Below are 24,023 nucleotides of genomic sequence, written 5' to 3'. Positions count from 1 at the left end.
AGTAACTAATCAATTTGTTAACCCGGCAAAAGAAAACTTTGGGTGGGGTGGGGGGGGGGGGGGGAGAAAAGACCGGGAGGGTTAACCAGAAGAAATTCATTCATGCCCAGATTTAGCTGGTACCCCAAAAAGGAGCAAATCTTCCTCAGCAGCTCCATTATCTCCCGCACATTGGAGAGAGGGCCTGCAGTATATAGTGTTCCATCCCCCCACGCCCTATCCACTTCCATCCGGTAGTCCCCTCGGTGCAATGGCCAGTGGCTAAGTTGTTCATGAAAACAGCAACAGACAGAGACAATGGGGACCCCTGTCTTGTACCCATGTTCAGTTGTAAATAAATTTTGGCCCAAAGCCAAATCCCGAAGTAAACCCCCCACCCCTATCAAATGCCTTTGCTGCGTCCATCGAAATAATCACCTCTGGCTTTGTCTCTCAGTAGTGCGACAACACAATATTTAATAATTTCCTGATATTGGTTGACAACTGCCAGCCCTCCAGTTGCTCCAAAATCATCCCCAGTAGGCAGAGCTTCAACTTTATTGGCAACACCTTGGACAACAACTTAGAGTCAGCGTTTAACAACGAGATAGGCCAAGACAGCCCACATTCTATGCGATCCTTGACGCCTGTGTCCGCGTGGCCGGCAATCCCCCTCCCACCGGGACACAGAATCATTCAACATAACAAGCAACACTGGGACCAACTGACCATCAAACTGTTTGTTTATAAAATTCAATTCCATCCGGGCCCCATGTTTTCCCGTCTGCATTAACCGGGTAAAACTCACTATCTCCTTCAGCCCAAACAGCATCTCCAACGTCTGCCTTCTCTCCTGCTCCACCTTCGGAAAAGTCAGCCTATCCAAAAATTGTCTCTTTGACTGGTTGCTCTGATGCGTACAACCCTTGGTAGAAGACCTCAAACCTCATTAACCTTCTCTGGGGTAGAAACTATTCCGTCACCTGGGTCCCTGACCTGCACTCTCCCGGGAGGCAGCCTGCACCCTCAATTAGTGAACCAACAGATGATTGGCCTCCTCCCCGTAATCCTAGATAGTCCTCCTTAAGCGATGCAACTGGGCCTTACCCATTGGAAACGACACCGGCTGCATTTGCAACTTCTTTCTGTCTGCCAATAATTCTGCCATCGGGGCGATCGAGTACTGATGATCAATCTGAAGAATGGAGTCCATCAGCCTCCGGCTCTCTCTATTCTCCGATTTATCCCTATGTGCCTTAAGAGATTATCTCCCCCCTAACCACTGCCTTCAGGGCCTCCCAGAGCGTGGATGCAAGACCCCCTCATTCTTGTTAACTCAACATGCTCCCCAATGGCAGAGGATTCGCACTCTCAAAATCTCTTATCCGCGTGCTGCGCCGTGTCCATCTGAGTTCTGGTCGGCTCCAACATCAGATCCACAAAATGTGGCGCATTATCCAAAGTAATGATCGCCGAGTAACCTGCCCCCCAGCGAAAAAGTCGATTTGTGAGTCGACCCGGTGGACATGAGATCCTTTGCTACCCCAGATGGACTCTGAAACTTAGGACTATCCAGTCTGGGATCCGAAACACAACCCGCCCCACCCCCCCATAGTTAGCTGCTGAGAATTGCGATCTGGGATAGATGCCAGCACATTGTTAATGAATGCCCCGTCATCCCAGTTCTGTGAATAAAGAGTCTTCAAACACTTAGTTCAGTCCTAGTTCATTCTGCTTGACAAAGCCATTTTAATCCTCTGGTGCATCAAAATAATAATCTCTGTCCTTGAAAGTTACCTGAAGGCGGACTTCCGGTTGCGGCTATGCAGAGCTAAGTCGCACGTTCGGCAGCTCCCGCTAGGAACGGACTTTTGGGCTCTTTTTAGGGCCCCCAGCGGTACTTTTTCGACGTTTCCCGATGTGGGAAGGAGTCAGCAGGATTTCCCCAGCAGTGTTTATAAATGACCTGGAAGAGGGTGTAGAAGGATGGGTTAGTAAATTTGCAGATGACACGAAGGTCGGTGGAGTTGTGGATAGTGCTGAAGGATGTTATAGGATACAGAGGGACATAGATAAGCTGCAGAGCTGGGCTGAGAGGTGGCAGATGGAGTTTAATGCGGAAAAGTGTGAGGTGGTTCACTTTGGAAGGAGTAACAGGAATGCAGAGTACTGGGCTAATGGCAAGATTCTTGGTAGTGTAGATGAACAGAGAGATCTCGCCATCCAGGTACATAAATCCCTGAAAGTTGCCACCCAGGTTAATAGGGCTGTTAAGAAGGCATATGGTGTGCTAGCCTTTATAAGCAGGGGGATTGAGTTTCGGAACCACAAGGTCATGCTGCAGCTGTACATAACTCTGGTGCGGCCGCACCTGGAGTACTGCGTGCAGTTCTGGTCACCACATTATAGGAAGGAAGTGGAAGCTTTGGAAAGGGTTCAGAGGAGATTTACTAGGATGTTGCCTGGTATGGAGGGAAGGTCTTACGAGGAAAGGCTCAGGGAATTGAGGTTGTTTTCGTTAGAGAGGAGAAGGCTGAGAGGTGACTTAATAGAGACATATAAGATAGTCAGAGGGTTAGATAGGGTGGACAGTGAGAGTCTTTTTCCTCGGATGGTGATGACCAACACGAGGGGACATAGCTTTAAATTGAGGGGTGATAGATATAGGACAGATATCAGAGGCAGTTACTTTATTCAGAGAGTAGTAGGGGTGTGGAACGCCCTGCCTGCAACAGCAGTAGACTCGCCAACTTTAAGGGCATTTAAGTGGTTACTGGATAGACATATGGATGAAAATGGAATAGTGTAGGTCAGATAGGCTTCAGATGGTTTCACAGGTCGGCGCAACATCGAGGGCCGAAGGGCCCGTACTGCGCTGTAGTGTTCTATGTTCTATGTATGGCCTGGACCAGGAGTGGGGCGAGTAAACAAAGTGGTAGCAAAGCCAAAACAGGTGCGAGGGAAGAAGCACAAGATGGTGGCGGGCGAAGGCCAGGCGGCATGGATGCAGTGGGTGCAGGAGCAGCAGGAGGCTCTTCAGGGAGCTTAAAGCGGAGCTGCTGGAGGTGATGAAGGCTTCAATTGATAAGCTGCTGGAGACCCAGATGGCCTAGGGGGTGGAGATGCGAGAGGTCCGACAAAAGGTCTCCAAAAACGAGGACGAGATCTTAGGCCTCGCAGTAAAGGTGGAGGCGCACGAGGCACTCCATTAAAAAATGGCAGGAGAGGTTCGAAGAGATGGAGAACCGTTCGAGGCGGCAAAATCTGCGGATCCTGGGCCTTCCGGAGGGGCTGGAGGGGTCGGACGTGGGGGCCGATGTGGTCACCATGCTAAATTCGCTGATGGGAGCTGGGTCCTTTCAGGGGTCCCTGGAGCTGGAGGGGGCCCACAGAGTATTGGCGAGAAGGCCCAAGCCTAATGAGCTGCCACGGGCGGTGCTGGTGCGGTTCCACCGGTTTGCTGACCGGGAGCGTGTGCTCAGGTGGGCCAAGAAGGAGCGGAGCAGCAGGTGGGAGAACGCGGAGGTATGGATCTACCAGGACTGGAGTGCGGAGGAGGCAAAGAAGAGGGCCGGGTACAACCGGACGAAGGCGGTGCTATACAGGAAGGGAGTGAAGTTCGGCATGCTGCAGCCGGCACGTCTGTGGGTCACCTCAAGGACCGACACTTTTTACTTTGAGTCCCCGGAGGAGGCGTGGGCCTTCGTACAGGCCAAAAAATTGGACTCAAACTGAGGGTTGGGTACGGGGGTTTGCGTGTAGCTGTGTTATATTTTGAGAGGGGGTTCTCTGTTTATTGTTGGTTCTTTGTTGCTTTTAGGGTGGTTGGGGCACTGTTTTTGCTTGGGTTTGTCGGATGGGCTCGGGGAGGAGGGTAGACCTGCAGTGTGGGGGGCTGATGGTGGGAAGGGGGGTTGGGGCCCCGCGAGGGGACCGGGCCGGTAAAGGGAGCGGCGTCAGAGGAGGTGGGGTCGGGCAGGTAGAAAGCGCGGGCTTCTTCCTGCGCTGAGAGCGGTAGGGGGAGGAGGAGAACCTGCTGGTGGGCAATGGGGAGGAGGGAAAGCCCCACGCTGGGAGGGGTCGATGGAGGGGCGGGAGTGGCTGGGGTCAGCAGGAGTCAGCTGACTTACGCGAGTGCAATGGAGGGAGCAATGCAGCTAGGGGGGGGGGGGTCCTAGCTGGGGGAGGGGGGGGAAGGGTACCGGGTTGTTGCTGGAATGGCCAAGAGGGAGCTGGAGCAGGTAGAGGGGGTCGGGATGGAGGTCTGCCGCCGTGGGGAATGGGCCGAGCGGGGGGAGCGGGCACGTGGCGGGCTGAGGAAGGGTAATGGCTAATCGGCGGGGGAGGGGGTTGGGTAGCCCCTGATCCGGCTGATAACCTGGAATGTAAGGGGACTGAATGGGCCGGTCAAACGGGCTCGCGTGTTTGCACACCTGAAGGGGCTGAAGGCAGATGTGGTCATGCTTCAGGAGACGCACCTGAAGGTGGCGGATCAGGTTAGATTGCGGAAGGGATGGGTAGGCCAGGTGTTTCATTCGGGGCTGGATGCAAAAAATCGGGGAGTGGCGATCCTGGTGGGAAAGAGGGTGTCGTTCGGGGCGTCGAACGTTGTGGCAGACAGTGGCGGGAGGTATGTGATGGTAAGTGGCAAGCTGCAGGGAGAGCGGGTGGTGCTGGTCAATGTATGCGCCCCGAATTGGGATGATGCGGGTTTCATGCGGCGCATGTTGGGCCGGATTCCAGACTGGGGGGGGGGGGGGGGGGTTTATGGACCAGATGGGAGGGGTTGACCCATGGAGGTTTGCGAGACCGAGGGCCAGGGAATTTTCATTCTTCTCCCATGTGCATAAGGCCTATTCCCGGATTGATTTTTTTGTTATGAGTAGGGCGCTGATTGCGAGAGTGGAGGATACTGAATACTTGGCGATAGCCATTTCTGATCATGCCCTGCATTGGGTGGACCTCAAGCTGGGGGAAGAGAGAGACCAGCGCCCGCTTTGGTGCTTAGAGGTGGGGTTGCTGGCGGACGAGGAGGTGGGCGGGCGGGTCCGAGGATGTATTGAGAGGTACCTGGAGGCCAACAACAATGGGGAGGTCCGAGTGGGGACTGTCTGGGAGGCACTGAAGGCGGTGGTTAGGGGACAGTTGATCTCCATTCGGGCCCACAGGGAGAGGAGAGAGAGGGAGAGGTTGGTGGGGGAGATGGTGAGGGTGGACAGGAGGTACGCGGAGGCTCCGGAGGAGGGATTGCTTAGGGAGCGGCGTAGTCTCCAGGCCGAATTCGACCTGTTGACCACCAGGAAGGCGGAAGTTCAGTGGAGGAAGGCAGAGGGGGCGGTGTATGAATATGGGGAAAAGGCAAGCCGGATGCTGGCGTACCAGCTTCGGAAGCGAGATGCGGCAAGGGAGATCGGTGGAGTTAAGGATAGGGGAGGGAATGTGGTGCGAAGTGGGGTAGGCATCAATGGGGTCTTTAGGGACTTCTACGAGGAACGGTATCGGTCCGAACCCCCATTGGAGGAGGGGGGGATGGGGCGTTTTCTGGACCGGCTGAGATTCCCAAGGATGGAGGAGGGACAGATGGAGGGACTGGGGGCGCCGGTTGGGCTGGAGGAGTTGGTCAAAGGGATAGGGAGCATGCCGCCGGGGCCGGATGGGTTCCCGGTCGAATTCTATCAGACGTATGCAGACCTGCTGGGCCCTCTGTTGGTTAGGACCTTTAACGAGGCATGGGAAGGAGGGGCTTTGCCTCCGATGATGTCTCGGGCGCTGATTTCCTTGATCCTTAAGCGGGACAAGGATCCCCTGCAGTGTGGGTCATCCAGGCCGATCTCACTCTTAAACGTAGACGCCAAGTTGTTGGCGAAGATTTTAGTCACGAGGATAGAGGACAGTGTGCCGCAGGTTATTCATGAGGATAAAACGGGGTTTGTGAAAGGGAGGCAGTTGAATACTAACATACGGAGGCTCATGAATGTTATAATGATGCCGGCGGTTGAAGGGGAGGCGGAGATAGTGGTGGCGATGGACGCGGAGAAGGCCTTCGATAGGGTGGGGGGGGGGGGGGATACTTGTGGGAGGTGCTGAAAAGGTTTGGGGAGGGGTTTGTCAGGTGGGTGAGGCTGTTATATGAGGCCCCGGTGGCGAGTGTGGCCACGAATAGGAGGAGGTCAGAGTATTTCCGGCTATACCGAGGGACAGGGCAGGGGTGTCCCTTGTCCCCCCTGCTCTTTGCGCTGGTAATTGAACCCGTGGCCATGGCATTGAGGGAGTCGAGGAACTGGAGGGGGCTGGTGCGAGCTGTGGAGGAACACCGAGTGTCGCTCTATGCGGATGACTTGTTGTTGTATTTGGCGGACCCGGTGGGGGGTGATGCCGTAGGTAATGAGGATTCTCAGGGAGTTGGGGATTTCTCAGGGTACAAGCTTAACATAGGGAAGAGCGAGCTATTCGTTGTTCACCCAGGGGACCAGGAGGGGGGGATTGGTAAACTCACACTAAAAAGGGTGGAGAGGAGCTTCAGGTACTTGGGGGTTCAGGTGGCCAGGAGCTGGGGGCCTTGCATAAGCTTAACCTCACGAGGCTGGTGGAGCAAATGGAGGAGGAGTTTAAGAGGTGGGACATGCTGCCGCTGTCTTTGGCGGGTAGGGTGCAGCCAGTCAAGATGTCGGTGCTCTCAAGATTTCTGTTCCTGTTCCAGTGCCTCCCCATCCGTATCCCGAAGACCTTCTTCAGGCGGGTTAATAGGAGCATTACGGGGTTTGTGTGGGCGCAGGGGACCCCGAGGGTGAGAAGGGTGTTCCTGGAGCGGGTTAGGGTATGGGGGGGGGGGAGGGGCTGGCGCTGCCCAACCTCTGTGGGTATTACTGGGCTGCCAACACAGCGATAGTGTGAAAGTGGGTGATGGAGGGGGAAGGGGCAGCATGGAAGAGGATGGAGATGGCGTCCTGTGTGAGCACGAACCTGGAGGCGCTGGTGACGGCGCCGCTGCATCTCCCTCCAACGAGGTATACCACGAGCCCGGTGGTGGCGGCTACCCTCAAAATTTGGGGGCAATAGAGACAGCACAGGGGGGAGGTGGGGGCCTCGGTGGGGTCCCCGATGCGGGGGAACCACAGGTTTGTCCTGGGGAGAATTGACGGCGTTTCCTGAGTTGGCACAGGGCAGGTATTAGGAGGATGGGGGACCTGTTTGTGGATGGGAAGTTCGCGAGCCTGGGTGAGCTGAAGGAGAAGTTCGGGCTCCCCCCGGGGAACACCTTCAGGTATATGCAGGTAAGGGCGTTTGTCAGGCGACAAGTGGCGGAGTTCCCACTGTTGCCGCCACGCGGGGTCCAAGACAGGGTGCTCTCGGGGGTGTGGGTTGGAGAGGGGAGGATCTCGGCAATGTACCAAGTGATGCAGGAGGAGGACGAGGCCTTGGTGGAGGAGCTGAAGGGTAAGTGGGAGGAGGAGCTGGGTTAGGAATGTATGTATGGGGGAGGTGGGGGGGGTTGTTTCCTCTTTACTTTTTGTATTTTGTAAATTTGAATTAAAATTATTTTTTAAAAAAAAGAAAGTTACCTGAAGGCGAGCCGGGTACACGACATCAAACCTCGCATTGCACTTGTACAATGTGGCCGTGGCCTTGTTTAAGGCTGCATACCTCCTTGCCAGCTCCACCCCAACATCTTGGTATATCCTGATCAAATGACCATCCCAAATACAGTCTTTGTGGTTCTTCGCCCACCTCAGGACCCATTCCTTATCCAGGTGCCTGTGACTCCCAATCTGGGCTTCTACCTCAGCAACCTCTGGGCCTTGGTCGTTTTCGAACATCTTGGGCATATAGTTTGTGGAGTTGGAACCCTCCGAACTCTCCGGCTACCCGATGATCCTTAAGTTTTGCCGTCTGGAGTGGTTCATCAGATCATCAATCTTGGCATTTGATACCCTCTGCTCCTCTGCCAGCTTTGCCTTCCAAGGAGGCAATCTGATCACTGCGATCTGAGAGCACTGCCTCGTCCCTATCCACTGGTCCACCTTGTCCATTAGTCGCCCAAATTGGGACCAAAGCCCCCTCCATTGCCTTCTCCAGATCCTCAGCGACTGCCTGTCGCTGCTTCTTAAATTTATCGGCCAAGAAGCTAACCAATTTCTCAGTCATCCACTGAGGGACCACAAACTCAACAGAAGCTGCCATGTTTCCCCCCCTGCTGGGGATTGAGGTGTTTTGATTCTGTCGATGCTCCCTTGCCTGACCTGCTTTGAACTATTCTGCCGGATGTTACTTGAATAAGAGGGGCCTTATTTAATCAAATTACATAAATTTCCTCCAGAAAATCGTCCATAAACTGGGCAGAAAGGGCCAAAAACCAAGTACCCTGGCTGGAGCCAGTATTTTATGTGCAACTGCCCACCACATCGCTGCCACTGGAAGACGCCCCACCCCACCCTGTCTTTTATTGATTCCCCTGTGTTTGAGGAAATTGTTACATATCAAAAAACGTGTTCAATTTGTTTCTAACAAATCAAAATTTATAGTGTCTACCATTTCTCCTATCTTGTTCCAATGTCTAGTAATATTAAGTCCATTGGATGTAAACTTGTCTTTCTGGTCTCAAAAGCAGAATTATGAAATTAGCACAAAAGTTAAATAAGAAACTTGAACAAATAAAGGGCATAATTCTCCCAAAATGAAACAAAATCCCCGAGCGAGCACATTAAGCCGCGTGATTCCTGGCACTCTCAGCGCCGAAACACACATGGTTATTCAATGCGAGCCGGGTTGAACAAGAGACCTGAACGGGGATGTGTGGCCGAGGCCCCATAGCCCCATTTTGTACAGTGGGGAGCTCTGCTCGCTGGAACTCTCCATTGCAGCAAAAGATCGGAGGTGTCACAATCTCAGAAGCCTTTGCAACGATCCCTGACCTGGCAGTGCTAACCTGGCAGTGCACATGCAAGCTGGCAGTGCCAACCTGGGCACATTGCCAGCATCAGGCTGGCACCCAGATTGCACTGCCAGGGCGCCAGGCTGGCACTGCCATGGTGCCCAATTGACACCAGCAGTGCCAGGACACCATACTGCCCAAAGAGCATGTAGCTGGCGTCCTCCGATCCCCTTGGAGACCCCCAAGAGTGCTGTTCCGTCTGGTCCCCATTTGTGGGGACCAGTGCTGAATGGTGCTCTCCCAAGATCTGAGGTGAAGGGGTTGAATCCCAATACCTTGGGAATCTGCACATTAGAGTGAGACTAACTGCCTCGCCCTAATATGCAGATTTGCCAAAACGTGATCCCGACCATTGTGATTCAACGCAATCTCGCGAGACATTGCTAACCGGGTAGATCCGGGGAGCAGTCACTCCCGGCTTTCAGTGGCCACATCGCTGTGTGGAACTGCCTTTCAGACGCAGCGTGGCTGTTGGATCACGCCCAAAGTATTGTCTCTGATCAGTGTTGGGCAAGAGTTGTATTGCAGCCTGCACCTCACTGAGAAGCAGAAAAGCCAGGCTTGTGATATTTTGGAGGCCTTGAAGGCTGACTTTGTACTCCCTACTAATGGTATCAATAAATGCTGAGTTTAACACTGGAGCTCAGGGAGAGAGGGAGAATATTGATCATGTGTGACTGCACTGAGTCACATAGGTAATGTAAAATCAGATGACCAAAACCTGTCGGACGTAGCTTTTTAAGGAGTGTCATAAAGAAAGAAAGTGAGGTAAAGAGGCAGGCAGGTAGTCATGGTGAATCTTGAGTTTGGACAACTAACAGATGATTTTGCTGGAGATAGGATTATGTTCGGCACAAGCGATCCCATAGTAAGAGCATGTTTGCTGAGAAAGGAGAAATTTTCTCTTGAGGAAACTGTTGACATGAAGAAGCTCTGAGATTGCAAATCGTCAGCTAAAGAGTGTTGATAGAACTGACAAAGTTTTGCATTATGTTGAGAAGCTGTTCAAAGTGTTCCAAGAACAAGTTCATGGAGAAATGGAAGGGCAATTTATACAATGGCATGGAAGAAGATGAAGACTAGAGTAATGGATGTAAATTTTCATAAGTTTATAAGATATCGGAGCAGAATTGGGCCATTTGGCCTATCGGGTCTGCTCCGCCATTCTATCATGGCTGATATATTCCTCACCTGCTACTGCAATGTTACAGGCCAAGAGCTGGATTGCGAAATCAACCAGAACATCTCCTCCGTAGAATACATGACGTAGGAGTAGGAGTCGGCAATTTAGCCTCTCGAACCAACACTCTCAATGTGATCATGGCTGATCCCATCCTGAAATGAAAATGAAATGAAAATGAAAATGAAATGAAATGAAAATGAAATGAAAATCGCTTATTGTCACGAGTAGGCTTCAATGAAGTTACTGTGAAAAGCCCCTAGTCGCCACATTCCAGCGCCTGTCCGGGGAGGCTGGTACGGGAATCGAACCGTGCTGCTGGCCTGCTTGGTCTGCTTTAAAAGCCAGCGATTTAGCCTTGTGAGCTAAACCAGCCCCTGGCCTCAACTCCACTGTCCTGCCCGTTCTCCATAACCCTTCAACCCACTGTGGAGGACAGAACAGAAAAGAAAAGGAAGCCTGTTCAACATGGGGAAAACAGTGCTTCAATTGCTAGAAGCTTAACCACTATACACAAAAGTTGCTAGAGAGATGTCAGATTATTCTGTCAAATCAATGTACACAGAACAGGTTGGTACTATCAAGTCTCAAGGAAAAAAATGGTTCTCTGATGGTTGAAATTATCAATACAGAAGGAGAGCATGATGTGATGTGTCACATGGACCCTGTTTCTGTGTGCAACATCATGAGATTTTGTAGACTCTCTTTGCTTAACATGGTGAGCTGAAAATAAAGCTATTGAATGAAAAGTAAAAGCTGTGTGCAGGATTAACACTCGCCCCTAGAGGACTAACTAAGCTGAGAGTCCAATAAAATGGGAAGAAAGAAGATCTGCAGTTCCAAGTAGTAGGTGCAAAGCAAAATTCCCTCTTCCCAATTTGCAGATGATACCTAGTTAGGCACCACAGCAAATTGTGTAGCTGGGAGCAGGAAGTTGAAAGGGACAGAGACTGACTAAGTGAGTGGACAAAATCATGGATGGTGGAGTTTAACATGGGAATGTGTGCAGTCATCCAATTTGGATCCAAGCAAGTCAAAGTGCAATATTTTCCTAAAGTGTATGGGTTCTACGCATAAGCTGTAAAATTTAGGTGAGTAGTTTAAGTCACTGTGGTGAATGTAACTTAGTAATTCACACTGTATTTACCAATACCATTGTAAGCGGAGTAGCGTTATCCGACCACTAGGGGGAGTAGCTCTGGGAATGCTCAGGAGTTTGTACAGGGCTCCACCCTTGGCTCCGCCCATCACTCCTCCCTCTGGACTGCTGTATAAATACACTTGTCCAGAGCCAGCCTGCAGTTCATCGAGAGTTCAATGGGTAACAGGCTGGCTCTGTAGTAAGTAGGTTAAAACCATTGTTCATATCTTAAAGCACGTGTATGGTGAATTGATGGTTCCATCAATTTAATCTACTTAAGAACAGTCAGGATCGATCGTGGAATCAGCCATCAAGCCTGGACGCCTGGAACTCGACCCACAGGATGCAGAGGCAAAATAAATCTTCTCCCACTGGCTGCGGTGCTTTAAGGCCTACCTGGCAGAAGCGAGCACAGCTGAAACAACAGAGGAACAGAAGTTAAGTCTACTGCACGCGAGGGTGAGCCACAGAATCTCTATGCAACTAAACTCGGCCGGTTCATATACTGCAGCGCTAGCGATACTCGATAAGATGTATGTAAGGCCCATTAACGAAGTTTACGCACGCCATATGTTCACGACTTGCTCGCTGAATTTTTAAGAGAGCTCAATAATCTATCAAATGACTGTAACTATCAAGCGGTTACCGCGGCTGAACATAGAGAACTTGCTGTACGCAATGTTTTTGTAGCGGGCCTCAGGTCTAATTATGTGCGCCAACGACTGCTGGAAAAGGGGGCCCAAGACTTAGAAACAACTGTGGAAATTGCTACCACGATGGAGGTCTCCTTCCGCAGCCTCACCTCGTACCCCGTGACCCAATCATGGGCCCCCGACCAGCGACTCCCCCAGGCCTGCGCCACGCGGCTGCCCAGCCACCATGCTGCCCCAGCCAGCCACTATGCTGCTCCAGCCAGCCACTATGCTGCTCCAGCCTGCCTTTTCTGCGGCCAGAATCAGCACCCGCGGCAGCACTGCCCGGCCCGCAATGCGACCTGCAGTAGCTGCGGGCGGAAAGGCCATTAAGCGAGAGTGTGCCTCGCAAAAAGGGCCCCAGCTTCCAACTCCCCAGCGGCACAAAGTAATCGCTCCCCACACCCGCGGGGCCCGAAATGCTGCGGCCTATGCCCCGCCCCGCCCCCTCCCGCCACGTGCGATCCATGGGGGCCGCCATCTTGGACGCCATCTTCCTCGCCGCCCGCCACGTGCGATCCACGGGCCCGACCTGCATCTCCACGCTCTGACAACTCATCGGAAGAGTACGACCTCCCCTGGCGCTCGTCACGCGGCCCGCAACTCGGCGCAGTCACCCTGGATCAATCACGCCCGAAGCATCTGTGAAATTCGATGGCAGAGGTCCAAATCAACGGGTACAACACGCCATGCCTTTTCGACTCCGGGAACACTGAGAGCTTCATACACCCAGACCTGGTAAGACGCTGTTCACTCCCCGTTTTCCCCGTCCGGCAAACTATCTCGCTCACTTCAGGCTCCCATTCTGTCCAGATCCAGGGGCGCACCGCCACGACACTCACAATCCGAGGCGCTAGCTACTCAAAATTTTAACTCTACGTTTTGCCCGACCTCTGCGCGCCACTCTTATTAGGCCTAGATTTTCAGTGTAACTTTAAGAGCCTCACCCTCAGCTTCGGCGGGCCCCTGCCCCCACTCACTATCTGCAGCCTGGCTACGCTGCGAATCTCCCCCCCCTCCTCCTCTCTTCGCCAATCTCACAAAGGACTGTAAACCCATAGCCACTCGTAGCAGGCGATACAGCCTGCAGGATAGAGTATTTATCAGATCAGAGGTCCGAAGGCTTCTCAGTGAGGGGATTATAGAGGCCAGCAATAGTCCCTGGAGAGTTCAGGTGGTGGTCGTTAAGACCGGGGAAAAATTCCGCATGGTTGTCGACTATAGTCAGACCATAAATAGATTTACACTCCTCGACGCGTATCCCCTCCCCAGGATTGCAGACATGGTAAATCATATCGTCCAGTATCGGCTCTTTTCCACGGTGGATCTGAAGTCTGAATACCACCAGCTCCCAATCCGCCCGGAGGACCGCCACTACACGGCATTCGAGGCCGATGGCTGCCTCTTCCATTTCCTCCGGGTCCCCTTCGGCGTCACTAATGGGGTCTCGGTGTTCCAACGAGCAATGGACCGAATGGTGGACCAGTACGGGCTGTGGGCCACGTTTCTGTACTTGGACAATGTCACCATCTGCGGCTATGACCAGCAGGACCACGACGCCAACCTCCACCGTTTTCTCCAGACGGCACAGAAATTAAACCTCACTTTTATAACAAGGAGAAATGCGTTTTCCGCACAACCAGACTAGCCATCCTCGGCTATGTCGTGGAAAACGGAGTCCTGGGCCCAGACCCGGACCGTATGCGCCCCCTCTTAGAACTCCCCCTCCCCCATTGCCCCAAGGCCCTCAAACGGTGCTTGGGCTTCTTCTACTACGCCCAGTGGGTCCCTCAATATGCAGACAAAGCCCGCCAACTCTTTAATGCCACACGATTTCTCCTGTCAGCTGAGGCACGCCAGGCCTTCAACTGCATCAAGGAGGACATCGCCAAAGCGGCCATGCGGGCGGTGGATGAATCCACTCCATTCCAGGTTGAGAGCGATGCCTCAGAGGTAGCTTTAGCAGCCACACTAAATCAGGTAGGGAGACCAGTCGCATTTTACTCCCGTACCCTCTCCGCTTCAGAACTCCGACACTCCTCAGTCGAGAAAGAAGCACAAGCCATTGTGGAGGCTATTCGTTACTGGAGGCACTACCTCGCAGGTAGGAGGTGCACCCTCATCACCGACCAAAGATCGGTTGCCTCCTATGTTTGATAACTCGCAAAGGGGCAAAATAAAAAATGATAAAATTCTTCGGTGGAGGATCGAACTCTCCACCTAATAGCTACGATATTAAGTATCGACCGGGAAGCTCAACGAGCCTCCGGATGCCCTATTCCGCGGGACATGCGCCAGCGCACAGATTGACCGACTGAAAGTCATTCACAACGACCTCTGCCACCCGGGAGTCACCCGGCTCGCCCACTACATCAGAGCCCGAAACCTGCCTTTCTCCAACGAGGAGGTAAAAGCGGTCACCAGGGACTGCCCGATCTGTGCGGAGTGCAAACCGCACTTCTATAGACCAGACAGGGCCCACCTGGTCAAGGCTTCTAGGCCCTTTGAACGCCTCGTGATTGATTTCAAAGGGCCACCCCCCTCAACTAACAAGAACGTTTACTTTCTAAACGTCGTAGATGAGTTCTCCCGTTTCCCATTTGCTATCCCGTGCCCCGACATGACCTCCCACATAGTCATTAGGGCCCTGCAAAGCATCTTCACCCTGTTTGGTTTCCCCAGCTACGTGCCCAGCGACCGGGGTTCGTCCTTCATGAGTGACGAGCTGCGCCAGTACCTGCTCGACAAGGGCATTGCCTCGAGCAGGACTACCAGCTACAACCCCAGGGGGAACGGGCAGGTGGAGAGGGAGAACGCGATGGTCTGGAAGACCGTCCTACTGACCCTCCGGTCTCGAAAGCTCCAAGTCTCCCAGTGGCAGGACGTCCTCCCAGACGCGCTCCACGCTATTAGGTCCCTCTTATGCACAGCAACCAATCAGACCCCTCACGAGAGGCTCTTCATTTTTTCCAGGGGCACTACCACGGGGGTCTCACTTCCGGCATGGCTGAGGACACCGGGCCCGGTATTCCTGAGGAAACACATCAGGGCACACAAAACCGACCCCCTTGTTGAGAAGGTGCGCCTGCTCCACTCCAACCCCCAGTACGCCTTTGTCGAGTTCCCTGACGGCCGTCAGGACACAGTATCCCTCCGGGATCTGGCACCCCCTCTACCCCCACAGAAGGACCCCTCGCCCTACACCCCATGCTGCCGCCCCCTCGCGCTCCCGAACCCACTAGCTCGCTCCACCAGCTCCGTGCACCCGTGCCGGCCAGTCCCCAGTCCCCGGTCGAACCAGAAGAGTATGAAGCTCGGACAAAACCCTCCCTGGAGTTCGCCATCGTACCCCAGCACACAACACCCATCCAGCCACCGCAAGTGGCTGCAACCCCGGTGCTCCGCAGATCACAGCGGACAGTTCGACCACCGGACAGAGTTACTTTGTAGACCACCACCCCCGCTGGACTTGATTTTTTTGCAGGGGGTGAATGTGGTGAATGTAACTTAGTAATTCACACTGTATTTACCAATACCATTGTAAGCGCAGTAGCGTTTTCCGACCACTGGGGGAGTAGCTCTGGGAATGCTCAGGAGTTTGTACAGGGCTCCACCCTTGGCTCCGCCCATGACTCCTCCCCCTGGACTGCTGTATAAATGCCCTTGTCCAGAGCCAGCCTGCAGTTCATCGAGAGTTCAATGGGTAACAGGCTGGTTCTGTAGTAAGTAGATTAAAACTACTGTTCATATCTTAAAGCACGTGTATGGTGAATTGATGGTTCCATCAGTCACGAAGGCTAGTACTCTGGTTATAGAGTAAAATAAAATGCTAACAGAATGTTGTCCATTCTCTCCGGAGAAAGCTTCAATTGTCTGGCATCTTGGTCATTCACTGCTGTGCCACTCTCAATTTTGGGAAATGCCAAGATTTAATGTCTTTACCGGGCCTGCAGTTTAAATTCACAACAATGGTCCCAGAAGTTAAGAGCATAACAAGAAGTGGGAGCCAAAATAGACTTAATAACCCTCAAACCTGCTTTGCCATTCAATATGATCATGACTCCCTTGGCCTCAATTCCACTTTTCCACCAACTCTCCAGGTACCTCTATTTCCTGAGACCAAAAATCTAAACATCTTGGGCTGGATTCTCCATTATTGAGACTCTGTCCCTACGCTGGCATCAGAGCTGTGGAGTTTTATTCCAGAAAATCCGTGGAAAAAAGTGACATGAATTTATAGCCCTGCAGGGGGCTAACAGGGACCCAGAGTAAATATCTCCGCTTTTGCTGCAGATACGGGTCCCTGCACTTCTGGGTCAGAGGTCGCGCATGCACATGGTGGCAGCCTCCAGCGGCCTCGCCATGCTCCATGGCGGATTTGGACTGCGGAGCTTGACCTGAAAAAGAGACCCTCTAATCGGCCGCGCGCCCGACCCTCAAATCCCGCACAAGCACTCCCCGACTGCCAAAAAGGTCCCCCCCGGCCCCCAATCATCCCGCCCCCGACCGGCATTACCAGTTAGTTCCACGCCGTCGGGAACTCGGCAGGTCAGGGACGGAGGATGTTGGAGCGCATCTCTGGCAATGGCACCCAACGGTGTGGTGTACTCCCTGGTGACGCCGCTTTTCGGTGCCCAGACAATCGCTGTGCCCAGACAATCGCTGAATTGGCGCTGGGCCTGATCTTGGTGTCAAACTGGATTCTCCCCATCCTACGCTGGCTGCGATTACTGGGCAGGGTGTGGAGAATCCATCCTCTTGGTCTTAAATTTAGCCAATGATGGAGCATCCACAACTGTTTTGGGTAGAGAATTCCAAAGATTCACAACTCTTTGAATAAAGACATTTCTGCTCGCCTCAGCTGTAAATGATCAGCTCATTATCCTGACTTTGTGCCCCTGTGTTCTAGATTCCCTTGCCAGGGGAAATAGCCGATGTGTTTACCCAGTCAAACTCGTTTAGAATCCTGTATGTTTCAATGAGATTAAAGGGTTAAATTGAGGTAATGAGATTAAAGAGTGAAATTGTGGTCCAGTTGCACAGCACTGTTGCTTCAAGCACCAGGGACCCGGGTTCGATTCCCAGCTTGGAACACTGTCTGTACGGAGTCTGCATGTTTCCCCTGTGTTTGCATGGGTTTCCTCCAGGCACTCCGGTTTCCTCGAGTCCTAAAAGACCAGCTTGTTAGGTAAATTAGACATTTTGAATTCTCCCTTAGTGTATCCGAACAGGTGCCAGAATGTGGTGACTAGGGTTTTTTTTTTTACAGCAACTTCACTGCAGTGTTTAATGCAAGCCTACTTGTGACACTAATAAAGATTATTATTATTACATTTGACTTTGTATTCCCTCAAGTTAGAAGTTTAAAGAATGGTCTCATCAAAATCTTCTAATGTAGTTTGATAGGTTCCCCATCAATTCTGTGGTCGGCACAGTGGTGCAGTGGTTAGCACTGCTGCATCACGGCCCGAGAACCCGGGTTCAATCCCGGCCCCAGGTCACTGACCCGTGTGGAGTTTGCACATTCTCCTTGTGTCTACGTGGGTCTCACCCCCTACAACACAAAAGATGTGCAGGCTAGGTGGATTGCCACGCTAAATTTCCCCTAATTGGATAAAGGAATAATTGGGTACTCTAAATTTATTTAAAAAAAATTATATTTCTTATGCTGGGTGAACCCTGAAGAAGGTGACATAATCTTAAAATTATGAACAAACATAATGTTGCATACAAAAATTACATCAATGGTTATTGCCTTGTGCATCACATAGAGAGATTCTTTAACCACAAGAGGTCATGTAATCTTGTACAGTAAGAAGTCTTACAACACCAGGTTAAAGTCCAAGGTTTGTTTCAAATACTAGCTTTCGGAGCACTGTTCCTTCCTCAGGTGAAGGAGCAGTGCTCCGAAAGCTAGTGTTTGAAACAAACCTGTTGGACTTTAACCTGGTGTTGTAAGACTTCTTACTGTCCTCACCCCAGTCCAACGCCGGCATCTCCACATCATGTAATCTTGTGGGAGAGGTGAAAATACAAATTTGAGAAACTTCGGGTCAGAACTGTTGAGAGAAGCTGTGAACAGTCTGATTCATTTGGTGTGTAGCTCGGGAAATGGATGGGGCTAATTGAGAGGGTTTGTCAAAGATGATGATTTTGGTCTCATATAGAGATAGCACATCTACTCCTTGATGTCAGATGAGCAGTCTGGCAGTGAATAAGAACAATGCAGCACAGGGACAAGCTCTTCAGCCCTCCAAGCCTGTACCCTAGGCCAATACCCTCAGCACTTCCCAGTGCCTAATCCCTCTATAACCACCGTATCCATGTATTTGTCGAGATGTCTTTTGAACACCGTTAATGTATCTGCTTCCACAACCTCCCCATGCAACGCGTTCCAGGCACTCACCACCCTCTGTGTAAAAAAAAAAAAAAAAAAACCTGCCGTGCACATCTCCTCTAAATTTTGCCCCACGGACGTTAAACGTAAGCCGCCTGGTAACTGACCCCTCCACCCTGGGAAAAAGTGCCTGCCCATCCTCTATCCATGCCTGTCATAATCTTGTAGACCTTTATCAGATCACCACTCAACCTCCGTCATTCTAATGAAAACCGTTCGTTCTGTTCAGCCTCTCCACATAGCTAACACCCTCCGGCGGCATCCTGATAAACCTCCTCTGCACCCTCTCTGAAGCCTCCACATCCTTCTGGCGACCAGAATTGTGCACAATATTCCAAGTGGGGCTGTACCAATGTTTATACAACTGCAGCATGACTCCCCAGTTTTTATGCTCCATGCCCTGTCCAATGAAGGCAAGCATTCCGTATGCTTTCTTGACTACCTTGTCCACTTTTGTTGCCATTTTCAAAGATCTGTGGACCTGCACGGCCAGACCTCTCAACTTTGTATATTCCTAAGAGTTTTGCCATTTACGGTATATTTCCCCTCCATGTTAGACCCACCAAAATCCATTACCTCACATTTGTCTGGATTAAACTCCATTTGCCATTTCTCTCGCCAAGTCCCTAACCTCCCACCTATCTACGTCCTGCTGTATTCTCTGACAGTCCTCGGCACTACCTGCCACTCCACCAACCTTGGTGTCATCTGCGAACTTACTAATCAGACCAGCTACGACTTTCCTCCAAATCATTTATGTATACTACAAACAACAGAGGCCCAAGCACAAATCTCTGTGGAACACCACTAGTCACAACCTTCCATTCAGAAAACACCCTTCTACTGCTACTGAGCCAGTTCTGTATCCATCTTCCCACCTCACCTCTGATCCCGTGTGACTTCACCTGAAATGGGGAGGCGGACAGATATTGTTTTTTTGTTTCCTGAATGACTTCCTTGATACTTTTGCCAATGTAAAAATTATTGAATTGTTTGGTACATTTTGCCGAGAAATATTTCATGGGGTATAATGATGAACAAGGAACGAGTGCTTAAATTAAACTTTTTCTTACCATTCAATAGTTATCAAATTACTGTTTGCCATCAACATTTTCATAGATCTGCAGTTTTGGACATTAGTTTTTTTGTTTAAAATAACTTTTCTGTGTATATATATATATATATTCATAAAATATCAATGTTATTGTTTCAGCCAAACATGACAACTGCAACTTCGCCTATTCTGCTTAAGTGGGATCCCAAAAGCTTGGAAATACGGACTGTAACCGTAGAAAGGTTACTGGAACCATTGGTCACACAGGTAAGAGAACTGGAATTGGTTTTGGTAACTACTTGCTTGACGCAAACTTCAAAAAAATTTCCTCTTTCATGAAAATAGGTTGGGCAAATCATTTTGATGTTTGTAATACAAAGAAAAAAATTAGCACGATGTGTCAAAATCACATGCTCAAAATCTCATTACAGACGTGGTTCAAATGTTACTGAAATAGCTGCATTCTCGGGTTAGATGAGAGGGGCTGCACTTGATATCAAGGCAGCATTTGGCCAAATGTGGAATCAAGGCACTCTAGTAAAATTGAAGTCACTGGGAATTGGTGGGTGGGGAGAAGCCCTCCACTGGTTGGCATCATACCTAGTACAAAGGAAGATGGTTGCTGCTAGAATTCCTCAGGGCAATAACATGGGCCGAATCATCTTCAGCTGTTTTATCAATGATCCTGCCGCCATCATAAATGGTGATATTTGCTGACGATTGCAGTTCGCTTCACTTCATTTGCGAGTCCTCATAATGAATCAATCTGTGCCTGTATGCAGCAAAACCTGGGTGGCATTGAGGCTAGAGTGCTAAATAGCAAATAACGTTTACGGCATACTGGAGAAAGTCTCAGCATCTTGACATTCAGTGGCATTATCTTTGTTGAATCCTACATCATTGACATCCTGGTGGGGGTCACCGTTGGCCAACGTGTTGCGGTGGCTACAAAGACAGCTCCGAGACTGGGTATTCTGCGGAGAATAACTTGCCTCCTAACTCCAAGGCCTATCCACCATCTACAAGGCACAAATCAGAAGTGTGATCGAATAATCTCCACTTGCCTGGATGAACATAATTCCAGCAACACTTCTGTAGTGTTCAATTGCTCAGTTGTTCGGTGTTAGATTGAGAGTCTGGCAAGTGAGCTATGCTCACTATGCTTGATTGGATAAGCATGGGTAGTGACCGTTAAGCTCGAGTAGTGACTCCGAGATAAATAGATAAATCACCACACCACCAGAGAGACAGAGAAGCTGAGCTGGGATAAGCATGACTTCAGACAGTTTATGAGATATTTTAAAACATGGTAAATGAACCAGTTGCACACTGAGAAACTTTTATTTTCTCTGCATTGCATTCAAATATATATAGAATATGCAACATCATCCACTACCTCCTCTGCTGGCATGGACTGGCTGCAGTTCGTACCAGCTGTAAGATGCAATACAGCAACATGCCAAGCATCCTTTGACACTGACTTCAGAACTTGCATTCTGGAAGTGCTGTAAACTACAGGGCTAGAGACTGGGAGTAGGAAGGTGGGATTAGAAATGACATAATAATAATAGTCTTTATTATTGTCACAAGTAGGCTTACATTAACATTCCAATGAAAACCTCTTCTCTGGTTCTAATCTCTACTATCTAAAAGGTGAATCGCTTGAGAATCACAAATCTGGCTCTGTGCTGGGGGCCCGGACAACTCACTCAGCCTGGCGAGATCAGGATCTTTCCCATACTGGGTGAGATCCAGATCTGCATATGTAAATGAGCCTACTGGCTCTTTAAATGCCCGGACACTGAATGCACCGACACCCGGGATTCAGTTTCTGCGCCTCTGTGACCTTAGCAGGGTACTGTTTAGTACTGGTTCACACCAATGTGAGCCAGCTATAACGGCACCTTGGGGGGTCTTGCAGGGCATTAGAGACCCCTGGGCGGTCTGGGACAGGGCAGGCCCTGGCACCTGGGTACATTGGCATTGCTAGACTGGCAGCCTGGCAGTACCGCCTGGGCATCCTGGTGGTGCCATGATGGCAGTACTGCAGTTGGGCCTGGGGTGGGCGTTCCCAGTTGGCAGGGGGTGTGAGGGGATGTTTCCAGGGAACACAGCAGGCTGGGGGTGGGCAGGGGCTGAATGTTGAGTAGAGGTAAGGCCTGGTGCTCATAATGGTGCACTGATATGTGAACAGCCATTCCTGTTGGCGAGATCAGCTCCCTGGCAGAAAACATCTCTTTAGTGTGGCCACAGCAGGAAGAATCTGAAGCCAAAAGTACCCCGGTAATGTGCCATTGAATAGCAAGGTTATTCTCAGCGCTGCAGCCGCCGAGAAACACCTTGTCAAAAATGTCTGAAAGCGAACTTTGTTTTAAGTCTGTTGAATCACACCTGAAACTCCCTCCCTAACAGCACTCCGGGTGTACTTACACCACTGCAACAGTTCAAGAAGGTGACTAAATACAATTTTCCTGAGGCACCAGGGATGGGCAATAACTTCTGGAATTGCCATATCGGGAGAAATTATTCCCGCACGGGAAAGGATCAAGAATGAGAGAGCACAGGTTGAAAGTGATTTTCAAAAGAAGAAAATGTGGTGTGAGAAAAAAACCTTTTCATTCAAGTGGTTTGTGTCTGGAAAGCACTACCTGGAAGTGTGGTAGTGTTAGATTCAATTGAGGTATTCAAGAGGGATTTAGATGGTGTTTCTAATCAACTAATGTGCAGGATTATGGGGGAAAAGGCAGGAGAATGGCACAAAGTCATCATGCTCTTTTGGAGAGCTTGTACAAACATGACAGGCTAAAGGCATCCTTCTGTACCTTAACAATTCTGTGATCACCCCTGAGCTTTGTTTTTTCCTGAGTAAATATTGTCAACTTCTGAAGGCCATTTTAATAGTTTTGATATCAAGATACGGCTGAAGGCACTGGATACTGCAAAGGCTATGGGCCCTGACAATATCCCAGCAATAGTACCGAAAACTTGTGCTCCAGAACTTGCCTCACCCCTATCCAAGCTGTTCCAGTACAGCTACAACACTGGTATCTCCCCAGAAATGTGGAAAATTGCCCAAGTGTATCCTGTACACAAGAAACAGGACAAATCCAATCCAGCCAATTATCGCCCTACGCTCCATCAGCAGCAAAATGATGAAAGGATTAATCAACAGTGCTATCAAGCGGCACTTACTCAGCAATAACGTGCTCTTGGATGCTCAGTTTGGGTTCCACCAAGGTCACTCAGCTCCTGACCTCATTACAGCCTTGGTTAAAAATGGACACAAGAGCTGAATGCCAGAGGTGAGGTGAGAGTGACTGCACTTGACATCAAGGCAGCATTTGACCGAGTATGGTATCAGGGAGCCCTAGATGGGCAATAAATGCTGGCCTCACCAGCGACGCACACATCCATAAATGAACAAAAAAAACACATTGTATCTATCAACTTAAAAACTCTACAAATTTACAGCACAAGATTATTTGGTCCATCATGTCATTGCTTCCTTTCCCAGCACTTGATCAGTAACCTACAACTCTTTTCGAACAGGTTCCAAAACGTCTCCACCTTCTGGGTGAAAAGATTTCTCCGGGCACACAGCACAGTGGTTAGCACTGCTGCCTCACAGTGCCAGGACCCAGGTTCGATTTTTTGGGTGACTGTCTGTAGAGTTTGCACTTTCTCCCCATGTCTGCGTGGGTTTCCACCAGGTGCTCTAGTTTCCTCCCATAATCCAAAGATATGCCAGTTAGGTCGAGTGGCCGTGCTAAATTGCCCCTTAGTGTCTAAAGGTTAGGTGGGGTTCTGGGCCAGGTTCTAGGTAGGGTGCTCTTTCGGAGGGTCGGTGCAGACTTGATCGGCCGAATGGCTTCCTTCTGCACTGTAGGGATTCTATGAACTTAATGTACTCCCCAATGGCGAAATGCGATCACAGAAACTATCTGCCAACAGCCCCGTGTCTCGTCTCCACGATGGGCTTTGAAAGGGACCCAGCTTAAACTAAAGCCGCAAAATGTGGATCACGGTCTGAGATGACACTTGCCGGCTACCTCGCCTTCTGCATTCTAGAAATAAGAGATAGAGCGGTCCAAGCTAGGATCTAGAACACAATTAAAGTCTCCCCAAAGATTAGCTCATATCAATCCAGATAAGGAATAGAGGCCAGTAATTTATTAATATAAGTGGTATCATCCAAATTCGGAGCATACACATTCAGTAGGACCACCGAGGTGTCTACCAAAGACCCACTGATAATCATGTGTCTCCCATTCAGATCGGGTAGGATCTTAACAGCCGAGCAAGAAACCCTTTTATCAATGTTGCAGCCCCGAGGCCCTACTTTCAAATCCTGAGTGGAATATCTGTCCCACCCAACCATTCTGTAGCTGTGTCTGGTCTCTGACCTGCAAATGGGCCTCCTGCAAAAAAAAATCGCATCAGTGCTCAAAATGTTCAGATGAGCGAATATTCTTGATTTCTTCACTGGGCTCTTCAATCCCACCACATTCAAGTCACCAGTCGAATTGTTTCCCCCACCCCACCCGACCATTTTCACCAAAAGAGATAGTGCCACAACTGCTTAAAGTACAGGAATCGAGCTTACTCAAGATTCCCACCAAATCCTCCATCAAAGAACAAGCTATAGTCA

At 50.5% G+C, this 24,023-nt stretch overlaps 1 protein-coding gene across 3 annotated transcripts in view; it reads left to right on the top strand.

Annotated features, from left to right (window-relative positions):
* Nucleotides 1–24,023, top strand: part of ctnna2 (catenin (cadherin-associated protein), alpha 2) — a 1,599,328-nt gene that overhangs the window by 59,317 nt on the left and 1,515,988 nt on the right. For all 3 annotated transcript variants that reach the window (XM_038793235.1, XM_038793233.1, XM_038793234.1), the window contains exon 2: nucleotides 19,535–19,642. In XM_038793235.1, the coding sequence (XP_038649163.1) occupies nucleotides 19,541–19,642 (102 nt within the window). In that variant the 5' untranslated portion in view covers nucleotides 19,535–19,540. The remainder of the gene's footprint in view (nucleotides 1–19,534; nucleotides 19,643–24,023) is intronic.

Source organism: Scyliorhinus canicula, chromosome 3 (genome assembly GCF_902713615.1).
Source record: "Scyliorhinus canicula chromosome 3, sScyCan1.1, whole genome shotgun sequence".
NCBI lineage: Eukaryota > Metazoa > Chordata > Chondrichthyes > Carcharhiniformes > Scyliorhinidae > Scyliorhinus > Scyliorhinus canicula.
The sequence above is the reverse complement of the archived record's forward strand: the minus strand, read 5'-3'. Positions and strand labels throughout refer to the sequence as shown.